Source organism: Arachis ipaensis, chromosome B2 (assembly GCF_059453495.1).
Source record: "Arachis ipaensis isolate K30076 ecotype BB chromosome B2, ASM5945349v1, whole genome shotgun sequence".
In the NCBI taxonomy this organism is placed as follows: Eukaryota; Viridiplantae; Streptophyta; class Magnoliopsida; order Fabales; family Fabaceae; genus Arachis; species Arachis ipaensis.
This window is the reverse complement of record NC_142437.1, coordinates 124,657,597-124,669,739: the sequence shown is the minus strand read 5'-3', so window position 1 is coordinate 124,669,739 and position 12,143 is coordinate 124,657,597. Positions and strand designations below refer to the sequence as shown.

Genomic DNA, 12,143 nt, shown 5'->3' with positions numbered 1-12,143 from the left:
CAAAACATACACATTTCATTATGGAACACACAAAATACATAAGGCATATGTGCCTTTATATAGGCAAAGTTTCCTACTAAAATAATAATTTATGAATCACAACTCAATTTTGTAATGACCACTATTTTATGAGTTGGCTTCATGAATCTTCTTTCAACTTGTATTCATGTAGTTTCCATAATCTTCTAATTTCAATTCAATTTGATTTTGAATTTCTTCAATGTTGTAGAATGTTGTAGTTGTGCTATTCTCTTGAATGTTCTTCAAAGATCTTCAAGTTTCCAATATGTTAGCTTCTAGCAATATCTAGCCAATTGATGATTATTGTATTCAACTCAAACTTTGCTTCTTTAATTCCTTAACCATGCTTCATGAAAATTCTAATCCATGCAAGTTGATAGATAGCACAAGAAGTTTGTAGAATCTTGGTGATGAACCATGAACTTGTAACCACTCAAAATTCAAATTGAATTTTGCCTTTGACTTTTCTAAACTTTTGTTACTTGCATACCTCTTGATTTAATTTTCTAACATTGCCTCCCTTAAATCAAGCTTGTAGAATTAATCATTCCAAGCATCCTTTTCAACTTGTAAAATAACTCTGTTTTCAGCGGTTTTGTAAATATATCTGTAACTTGTTCTTCAGTTGGACAGTACTCGATCACAACTTCTTTCTCATTTACCAACTCTCTGATTTTGTGAACCCGAATATCAATATGCTTCGATCTTCCATGAAATACTAGATTTTTGCAAAGTGCAATAGCTGACTTGTTATCACAAAATATTGTTGTTGGAGTACTTTGTTTCTCGTTCAATTCCTCAAGAATTCTTCTTAGCCAAACTGCTTGTGTTGCACAACTTGCTGCTGCTATATATTCTACTTCTGCTATAGATAATGCTACTACTGGTTGTTTCTTTGATGACCATGAAATTGTACCAGAACCAAGATGAAATACAAACCCTGAAGTAATTTTTCTTGTTTCTATATCTCCGGCCCAATCACTATCAGTGTAGCCAACAAGGTTTACTTCATTAGTATTCTCATAATAAATTCTATCATTTAAAGTACCTTTGATATATCGAAGAATTCTCTTTGCCGCTTGCAAATGGTTGGTACAAGACTCCTTCATAAATCTGCTAAGCAAACCAACTCTAAATACAATATCTGGTCTAGTCGCAGTCAAGTACCTTAGACTTCCAATCAAGCTTTTGTAGTATGTGGGATTTACTGCTCTTCCTTTATCTTCTCTCAACAATTTGAACTTCTCTTCGACTGGAGTAGAAACTGGTTTTGAGTGCTCCATCTAAAATTTCTTTAAAATATCATTTGCATATTTCTTCTGATAAATGAAAATTCCATCATCTTTTTGAACTACTTCAATGCCAAGAAAGTAAGACATCAAGCCCATATCTGTCATTTCAAAGTGCTTTATCATAGCCTCCCTGAATTCTGTAATTATCTTCAAATTGTTCCCAGTGAAGACAAATCATCAACATAAAGACACACGATCAAGATATCTCCAGGTTCAACGAACTTGATATAAAGAGTATGCTCAAACAGACATCTTCTAAAACTATTCTCAATGAAATAAGAATCAATCTTCTTGTACCATGCTCTTGGTGCTTGCTTTAACCCGTACAAAGCTTTCTTCAATTTATAAACTTTATCTTCTTTTCCAAGAACTTCATATCCTGCAGGTTGCTCAACATACACTTCTTCTTCTAAAGTGCCATTTAGAAATGTAGACTTAACATCCATTTGATGTATCTTCCACTTATTTTGAGTCGAGAGTGAAATAATCATACGAATAGTGTCTAATCTAGCAACAGGAGCAAATACTTTAAAGTAGTCGATACCTGGTTTTTGTTTGTATCCCTTTGCAACTAATCTTGCTTTGAAACGATCAACTTCACCATTGGGTTTGTACTTAGTCTTGTAAACCCACTTTACTCCAATCAGCTTCTTATCTGTTGGTAAATCTGTCAGCTCCTATGTGTCATTCTTCTCAATGGCATGAATCTCCTCACCCATTGCTTTCTTCCAATTGTTGTCTTTAAAGGCTTCTTCAAAGTTCAATGGCTCACAATTTGAAAATAGAGCAAAATTTATGATTTTTCATCGGACGGATCATTGTCATTGCCAACTTCATAATCTGCTAATCTAGCAGGTAGTCTCCGCTCTCTTTGAGGTCTTCTAGATGATTCTGGTTGTTCGGTTGCTTCCGGTTGTCTTTCTTCTTCATCATCACATGTATTTGAAATCACAATCGGATGCTTTTCTGTCTTTGTGTCCCAGTCCCACATGGCTTTCTCGTCAAACATCACGTCTCTGTTGATGATTACTTTCTTTGTTTCTGGATTGTACAACTTGTATGCTTTTGAGTCTGTGCTATAGCCAATAAAGATACACTTCTCGCCTTTGTCATCTAACTTCTTCTTAATTGATCTGGTACATGGGCATAAGCAATACACCCAAAGACTCTGAAATGATGGATGGAAGGCCGCTTTTCACTCCAAGCTTCCTCTGGAGTTTTATCACGAACACTTTTTGTTGGACACCTGTTTAAAATATGAACTGCTGTGGCGACTGCTTCTGCCCAAAATTCTTTAGGCATTTGTTTTGACTTGAGCATGCATCTTACCATATCCATGATGGTTCTATTCTTTCTTTCAGCAACTCCATTTTGTTGAGGAGTATATCTAGTTGTTAGTTGGTATTGAATTCTGTGTTGCTTAAAGTATTCTGAACACGCAAGATATTCTGTTCCTCTGTCTGTTCTGAGAATTTTGATTTTATAGCCACTTTGTTTTTCGACAAATGCCTTGAATGTCTTAAAGACATCACATGCTTCTGATTTCTGCTTCAGAAAGTATACCCATGTATATCTACTAAAATCATCAATAAAAGTGATAAAGTACCTGCTACCACCATTACTTAGAACTTCTACAGAACAGAGATCTGAATGCACAATTTCAAGTAATCTTCTGGCTCTCCATGACTTTTCTGTAGGGAATGAATCTCTGTGCTTCTTTTCCAGTTGACAAATCTCACAAACACAATTAGGAATATGAATCCGTGGTAGGCCAGAAACAAGTCCTTTCCTTGACAGGTAGTTTAGACCAGAAAAATAAAAATGTCCGAACCGCATGTGCCACAGCCAGTTATCATTAAGTATCACAGAGCTCATGCAAGAGGGATTAACATGTTGAATTTTTAATGGAAATATTCTGTTTGAAGTCATCTTTACTTTATCAATGAACCTTCCATTGTTGTCAAATACAGTGCAATATCCATGATAAGTTATCATCTTATATCCCTTCTCAGATAATTGCCCCATACTCAGTAAATTGTAATCAAGTTCAGGAGCATAGAAAACATCAGAAATATAACTCAGAGAACCATCCTTCAATCTAATTGGTATGTGCCCTTTTCCTTCAATAGGAATCTTTGTACTATTACCAAACTTCAATAATAGTTTAACTGAATCATCTAATGAAGAAAATAACTCCTTTCTACCAGACATATGATTACTGCAAGCATTATCCAAGTACCATATATTTTCATCTTCAGCACATGAATTACTTGTAAAAAATAAAGTCTGAGTACCCGATTTTTCATCAGTATTTTGATGTTGATTTTCTGCAACGTGTGCTTGATTGTTATCCACCATTTTGAATCTGCAATCTGCTGCTTTGTGTCCATACTTTCCACAATGAAAGCAGTTGAAATTAGTTCTTTCTTGATGAAAATTTTCTCGACCTCTTCCTCGGTTGACAGGCCTGAAATTCGTTCCACCTCTTCCTTGATTAGGTGGTGTAAAATTATTATAATTTCCTTGGTTGTAATTGCCACGACCTCTACTTTGAAAATTAAAACCACGACCTCGTCCTTCTTGTGTACGGCTTGATTCTACAACGTTGTTGAAATTCACTCGGCTTTTCAGAGCTTCCTCAGTTGATTTTTCTGACTTCTCCAATATTCTGCTGATGTGGCTTTCCATAGTTCCTTGCAACTCTGCAATCGTCATAGTATCCATATCATGGGACTCTAGTATCGTAGTCACCACATGGTCATACTTCATTGGCATGGTGCGAAGAATTTTCTCCACCACTTTGCTATCGGGCATATCTTCTCCATAGACTCTCATCTTATTGACAAGGTTTGTAACACGAGTAAAATATTGCTCAACGGTTTCTGAGCTAGACATCTCGTACCTTTCATATTCTCTTCTTAAAGACTGTAGCTTTGCTTTCTGAGCTTTATCTACGCCTTTGTATGATAGCTTCAACGTGTTCCATGCTTCCTTTACACTTTTGGCATTTGCTATTTTACCAAACACCGTATAATCTACTCCTTGATGAATTTGAGATAGCGCCAATTGATCTCTCCTCTATTGAGCAGCATCTGCTCCTTCTTGCAAACCTGGTTCAATGAAATTCCACAGGTTCTGGGCCTTCAAATGGGTAGACATCAAAGTCTCCCAATAACTATAATCAAGTTTTCCATCTAACTTGGGACCGGACCACACAATATTAAAAGTGTTTACCATACCGGCTCTATGAATAAACAACTATGTGAGAACTCTCCCACACCTCACAAACTCTAATCTCAAATACCAGGCGCTGGATTAACCAGCTCTAATACCAAATGTAAGTATAATACCCACAACTAATTGGCCCTTGGCCCTAGGATCACTCACTCATATAAATGACACTATCATATTTTTTATCTCTCAAACTCACTAACACTTATAAAACAAAGGAGAGAATTTTTACATTTCAAAACATACACATTTCATTATGGAACACACAAAATACATAAGGAATATGTGCCTTTATATAGGCAAAGTTTCCTACTAAAATAATAATTTATGAATCACAACTCAATTTTGTAATGACCACTATTTTATGAGTTGGCTTCATGAATCTTCTTTCAACTTGTATTCATGTAGTTTCCATAATCTTCTAATTTCAATTCAATTTAATTTTGAATTTCTTCAATGTTTTAGAATGTTGTAGTTGTGCTATTCTCTTGAATGTTCTTCAAAGATCTTCAAGTTTCCAATATGTTAGCTTCTAGCAATATCTAGCCAATTGATGATTATTGTATTCAACTCAAACTTTGCTTCTTTAATTCCTTAACCATGCTTCATGAAAATTCTAATCCATGCAAGTTGATAGATAGCACAAGAAGTTTGTAGAATCTTGGTGATGAACCATGAACTTGTAACCACTCAAAATTCAAATTGAATTTTGCCTTTGACTTTTCTAAACTTTTGTTACTTGCATACCTCTTGATTTAATTTTCTAACAATATGGATGATTTTATAAAATAAAAAAATATAACTGCATTTTTTTTATTATAAAAGTGTTTTCTTCATTTTTGTTTATTTTTCTACTCCTTTAGCTTCCTGTATTGACTAAAAATTTTAAATATAAAAGTGGAATGAATGATATATTTTAATATTATAATTTTTAGTATTTTTTAAAATTATGAGAGGTACATAAATTAGAGTATCCAAGTACAAAAATCAGAGAGTCTGATTTTTATACCCAAAAATCGGATAATCTGATTTTTATACTTCTCAAAACTCAAACGGTCTGATTTTTACTCTTTAAATTAAATCATCTCATATTTCAAAAAAATACCACAAATTCAGAATTAAAAAAAAATACTATTATTAATCCAATATTAAAAATAAAAAAATGCCCTATATTCATATAAGTGTTCACATCACACATGTCTTGTTCTATCATTTTCAATCTTGGTATGCTCAACTCACATAGTAGTATGTGATTTTCAATCCAAGATAGTGTAAGAAGGTCACATATATATACATATAAAATATTAATATTATTATTAATAATAATTGTATATTATAACAAAAATGTGAAATATTCTAAAAATATCAGTATTTTAGTAATTTTAACTATTAATGTTAATTAAAAAATATATCATATATATTAATTGAAATAAATAATTTAAGTTATTGAAATATTAATATTTTTGGTATATTTAAAAATTTATCAATTTTATATAGTTATATTGTCTCTGACAAGTATACTGTTATATTCATCTGTGATCCACAAAACAAATACATTTGAATTTAGATGAATTTTGTTGGTAGATAAAGTATAAAAAGCACTAAGTGTTAAAGGGTCTCTTTCATGTGGATGTGGGGGATATCAAACATATCTATCTTGTTATTTTCATTATAATCCATTCCTATTTTACTAAATCCAAATCTAAGTCTATTATATTAAAGGTTATACAAATTAACAAGTATAAGATTTTTAAGGCAAAAGGATCTACCGAGTTACAAGACCAAAGCAAAAAGGAAAAACCAACCTAAAAAAAATTGAAACACTTTTTTTTCTAACAAGAAAAAGGAAAAAAGAAATAGAGAACGAAAGAGAAAAAAAAAGGGGGAAAAGTATGTTAAATAAATGTTTATTAGAAATAAAATTCAGTTTTCAAATGAAAGTAAGAAAAATATATAATTTTTTTTAGGTGGAAACTCAAGTAAAGTCGACTTCATTTGAGGTTGATATCTGAGAGCTGTTGGATGAAAATTTAGTCAAATATGACTTCACGTGAAGTTGATATCTGAGAGTCGTTAGATGATTTGACTAAATTTTCATCCAACAGCTCTCAGATATCAACCTCACGTAAAGTCGAGTTCACATGAGTTTTCTCCTTTGCTATTGAATAATAAATAGTTGGGATGATAATGTCATTATTATTTTAGTGTTAATCTCTTTAATCCAAACACAGCAAGTAGCAACCAAACTAGCAAAAGCAACTAATTCATGTAATTAAGCACTAATCAGTAATTAATCACACTCTATTAAAGTGTCTGTGTCTCTCACACTCTTCATTCTCTCTCTGTCTAGCTTCACAAGTTTCAAAAAGAACATTTCAATGCACCGACTCCATTAGACAAAAAAAGAAAACAAAATACACAACACCAAAACGAAGAATCGTAACAATGCGGTGTTCTCTTACAGCGCGGGTTTTCGTTCTGGCCACCGTGGTGGCGGCGGTGGTGGATGCCGGCGTATTGCTTCCCTTGGAACGCGCGGTTCCAACTACTGGCAGCAGGCGCGTGGATGTGGAGTATCTGAGGGCGCGTGACAGAGCGCGTCATGCTCGAATCCTGCGTGGTTCTGGTGGTGGCGGTTATGGTGGTGGTGGCGTAGTTGATTTCTCAGTACAAGGAACCTCCGATCTTAGCTCAGCTGGGTACGGGTAATCCTCTCTCTCTCTCTCTCTCTCTCTATATATATATATATATATATATATTTTTTTTTTTTTTTTCTGAATTTTAATACAAGAATTCGTAAATTCTGCTTAGGAAATGAGAACTTGATACATAGTGTAGGATGTAGAACCATTTTAGCTAGCTAAAGTAGTTGTTAGTTTGTTACTGTGATTTTTGGTGCACATTGATGTATTTAGAGTAATTTTGGTGCACACTCACTCACACTTGAAAGGTTCTCAAAGTGACAAATATGGTGGAACAGAGTGAGTATTAATAAACTAATCTTCATTGATATGTCCTCTTTTCTTTATTTTGTAGCAAGCATTTATTGCAATTTGTGTATTATTTAGAAAAATCTGCATTAGATTGTGTATTTTCTACTGAATTTCGTTTTGTTGTTAATGGATAATTGAAAATGAGATGGTTATTGAGTGTTTATTTATTTATTTGTGTTCATTTTGTTTAGTTTAGACTAATGTTTTTCGTGCTTGCTATTGCTAGTGTACCGTGAATTTTCCTCTCCTCAGTCGCTAAATCTTTGATATTGGAAAGTTACTCTTTATTCTTCACTGACTTGTTTTTAACTAACAAATACCATGTAATAATGGTTTGAACCTGGAGGATAATCTTTTTCTTTTTCTCTTTTCTTTTTCCCCCCTCTGAAGGTTGTATTTTACCAAGGTGAAGATGGGAACACCTCCAAAAGAATTTAATGTGCAGATTGATACCGGAAGTGACATCTTGTGGGTTAGCTGCAATACTTGCAGCAATTGCCCTCAATCTAGTGGACTTGGGGTGAGGATTTTGGCACTTGTTGTCTAATCATGCATGCTCGTGGTACCTTGGGAAAAAGGTTCTAATTTCGAGAAGAATTTATTGTTTTTCTTGTTGCCTGTATTTGCAGATTGAGCTCAATTACTTTGACACGGTTGGCTCATCCACGGCTGCGCTGGTTCCATGCTCAGACTCGATATGTGCTTCTGAGGTTCAAGGTGCAGCTGCTGAATGTTCTCAGGCTAACCAGTGCAGCTATACATTTCAGTATGGAGATGGAAGTGGAACGACAGGATACTATGTTTCTGATACAATGTATTTTGATATGATCCTGGGACAGTCTTCACTTGCTAACTCTTCAGCGACTGTTGTTTTTGGGTGAGTATGTGTGCTTTTACTGTGAATAAGGTTTATGTGTCATCTTACTCATCTATTGATTTTGCTATTACTTCCATGTTCATTTTGATGCTTATATGGTCCGGTTGATGATTATTTTGTTAATAGGTGTAGCAACTATTTGTCTGGAGAATTGACTAAATCAGATAAAGCAGTTGATGGAATTATTGGGTTTGGCCCTGGTCCTCTATCTGTTGTATCACAATTGTCTTCGCGTGGTATAACACCCAAAGTTTTCTCTCATTGTTTAAAAGGAGATGGCAATGGAGGAGGCATACTGGTTCTTGGTCATATTTTGGATCCAAATATAGTTTATACCCCACTGCTTCCATCACAGTAAGTTCTTCTGCACTTTGTCTACTTTAGCCCCTTGCTAGTGACCCCCTTTTTTTAATTTTTTCAAAAGCAATATTAAAAAGAAATTTATGGATATAAAATATGAAGTTGCTCAAGAATTGGGTTCTTAAAATGTTTGTTATCCTATTATGCTTGCTGTACAACTAATTGATAGTTTTATGAGATATATTACGTAGGTTTGACTAGTTCTTGGTTAAATTTCAGACCTCATTACAACGTAAACCTCCAGGGCATTTCTGTCAATGGACAACCCCTCTCAATTAATGCAGATGTATTTGCAACATCTGCCAATCGAGGAACTATAGTGGACTCCGGTACAACATTGGCATATCTTATTCAAGAGGCTTATGATCCTCTTGTCAATGCAGTAAGTTCTCTTGTTACTTAGCTGAAAATTTGAGTATTCCACTTTTTCAGGACAATATTCTCTCTTTGCTTCGTCCTTGATGAGGTATTTTGTATTGTAAATAAATAATGAGGACATTTCATTGACATGTCTATCCATTGAATTCATTTGGATTCTTATATTCATATCTTATTTGTCTGGTATATTTTATGATTTTAGTTAAAAGTTGAGTTTGATCCTTAAGAAGTTTTCAAAAGGGGAACAGAAAGGAGGCAAATAAAATCCTCACCTTGTCTATCTTGTAATATAAGAGATAATATTCTCCCTGGCTATAACATAGTCATGATAAATTTCTGAATGAATTTCCAGATTACTACAGCAGTGTCACAGTCTACAAATCCTTTTATTTCAAAAGGACTTCAGTGTTATCTTCTCTCAACCAGGTTATTATCAATATCTATAAATCCTTATTCATCATGAAAGGAGAGCTTTCCCATATCTCATTAGAATTTATGCTTGTTATGTATTCAGTATAAGTGATATATTTCCTCAAGTCAGCTTAAACTTTGAGGGTGGAGCATCAATGGTTTTAAAACCAGAACAGTACCTTATGCATAATGGTGTCATGGTAAGTATGTCTATTAAATGTTGATCATATTATTTTCGTAAGTATTCTTCAGGATTTATGCTACTAATACTACTCTTACATGCCACTTTGCTTTAACAGGATGGTCAGTCATTGTGGTGCATCGGTTTCGAGAAAGTGCAGGAGGGAGTCTCAATTTTAGGAGGTCGGTTTCTGTACAAATGATTTAAATACACCAAAATCTGCAAGGACTTGAAGGAAATTAGAAATTTCTTGTCTGTCAATTGTGATGGTGAAAACTCTGAAGATATGCCAGCACACTGCTACCCTTATCTTCATAAAGCTGTGTATTTTGATAATTAAAATTTGATTTTGTTTTACTTGATAACATCCTAAATAAGCATGCTATTAATGAAGTAGTACCTTTTTACCTGTTTGTATTACATAAATTATGCATGAAACTTTTGGATCAGCAAGTGAACACAACTATGTTATTTTTAGTTTATCAGCATTCATTCCCCTTCTCCTTGCAGATCTGGTTTTAAAAGATAAGGTAATCATCTATGACTTAGCACATCAACAAATTGGATGGGCCAACTATGACTGTAAGTTCACCACAGGAACTCTTTTACTTTCTTGCAAGGAGTCAAATATGATCCTTTGCCTTGTCTTAAATGTTGAATTGCTACTCAGGTTCCTCCCCTGTAAACGTTTCTGTGGCTACAAGCAAGGATGAGTACATCAATGCCAGACAAACGAGTGTCAGCGGTGCAGATATAGGCATCCTCTCCAAGTTACTACCTGTAAGCATTGTGGCTCTCTCTGTGCACATAGCAATTTTCGCTCCATTTTTGTAATTTAAATCCAAAGGCTCAAGTTTTATTTTTCAACCACACTTCGAAAGCTACCTTAGATGGCCGATGTTTTATTTGTTCTCGGAAAACCCCTCTCATGTTTGGATCATGAGTGGTAGCTGTTTCTATTCATATTTATTCTGATTGGGCATGCTCACAAGAAAAAACAAAAAGAAGAACAAGAAGCGGGTGTCTTCCATTCACCTGATGAATTTGTAAAGGAAGCATTCTCTTGATAACGTGTAGAAATATACATTAGTGTCTGTATCTATGTAGTAGATAATGGTGTATTTTTTATACAGTGCTGTGAGGGATTTGTGTTTTTCAGCCCTATCAAGTTTAGCTAAGTGTATAGGAATTTCATATGGTTATGGCACCATGGTTGGTGTTCAGGCATTTTATGATATTAACTGATTAGAATTGTCACCTTTTTTTCTCAATAGTGAATACTTGTTATTTTTTCGGTGCAATATGTTATATGTTACTATGTCATTTTCAGATTGTATGAGAAAAATTTGTTGATCATGATATGATACCCCATGCAATGACTTCCATTAGAAAACAGAGTTGTATAACCTCTGTTCCTGGTGAAATTGATTGGATGAGTGAATTTGAATGGGATTAGTCAGTTATCACCAACAAAATTTTGTAACAACTTGTTATTTCTATCTAATCCTACTTTTGTTGATGAATGATTGTCAGAATGCTATTAATCTCTGATAAATTATGGGTTAGCTGGTGATGCTTTCTTTCATTTTGATATGAGATAAAAAGAAATGTGATTTGGTGATACCTGCCGACATTGTTGTGCTGAATATTCATCAATAATGTTACACACATTAGTTAGCACGTATTATTTTTTTATATTACATATTTACATCTTTTATTGGTTATTGTTGAGTTGTTTTATTTGCATGGTTATCCTTCCTCTCTTAATTTTTAGTTTTAATTGTATTTTTTACCCCCCTGAATTTTACCTGATGTGCATTTTAATTTCTAAACTTTAAAAATATGTAACATGATTTTTGAACCTTTCTAAATGTATATTTTACTCAAAATAAGCGCATTATATTCTTTTTTGAATTCTGGATTATGTGCAAACTGCAAACTACTTTCTGAATATCTTTTAAATATGCAATTTTCTTGCCTCCAAAGTTTGCAAAATATGTGCTACTTTTGTTCATAATTGATAAGGAAAAAAAAATTCGCTAATATGGTTAATTTGCACTGTTGCGCATATGGCAAAAGTTGGTCAAATGAGGAGGTTGGTAAAGTCATCAAACAATATTTTAATCACATTTAAATTATGAGAATGGAGTTTACAAATAATAAAAGTTATAAATTTAAAAATGATTAAAATATTATCTGATTATTTTATCAATTTCTGTATTTTAGAATCTTGTTTTAGAGGTTGTTTGCATTATTTTTTAAAGATAAACTAAATTGTATTGTACTTAAAATGTTTATAAGGAGGAATGTGGAATTAGTCCTAGTCCATTTTAGGAATTGTTTGATTTAGAGGAAGTTGAAGGAAAAGGTAGTAGGGAGTAGGGACTAGGAAGGGAGAA

At 33.6% G+C, this 12,143-nt stretch overlaps 1 protein-coding gene and 1 pseudogene across 2 annotated transcripts; one reads left to right on the top strand and one right to left on the bottom strand.

Moving 5' to 3' along the window:
• Positions 1 to 542: 542 nt before the first annotated feature.
• Positions 543 to 1,304, bottom strand: LOC148575505 (secreted RxLR effector protein 161 pseudogene; annotated as a pseudogene).
• A 5,438-nt stretch (positions 1,305 to 6,742) lies between these two features.
• LOC107626438 (aspartic proteinase 36) lies at positions 6,743 to 11,045 on the top strand. Of its 2 annotated transcripts, none has more exons than XM_088504323.1 (10): positions 6,743 to 7,249; positions 7,928 to 8,057; positions 8,167 to 8,414; positions 8,541 to 8,768; positions 8,994 to 9,156; positions 9,505 to 9,578; positions 9,667 to 9,763; positions 9,863 to 9,926; positions 10,255 to 10,326; positions 10,415 to 11,045. In XM_088504323.1, exons 1-10 carry the CDS (start codon positions 6,990 to 6,992, stop codon positions 10,576 to 10,578), a joined length of 1,500 nt encoding a protein of 499 aa, XP_088360449.1. In that variant the 5' UTR covers positions 6,743 to 6,989; the 3' UTR covers positions 10,579 to 11,045. The 2 variants fall into 2 exon arrangements, with proteins under 2 accessions (XP_088360449.1, XP_088360450.1); XM_088504324.1 differs by having other exon boundaries at positions 6,768 to 7,243.
• The last annotated feature ends 1,098 nt before the right edge of the window (positions 11,046 to 12,143 follow it).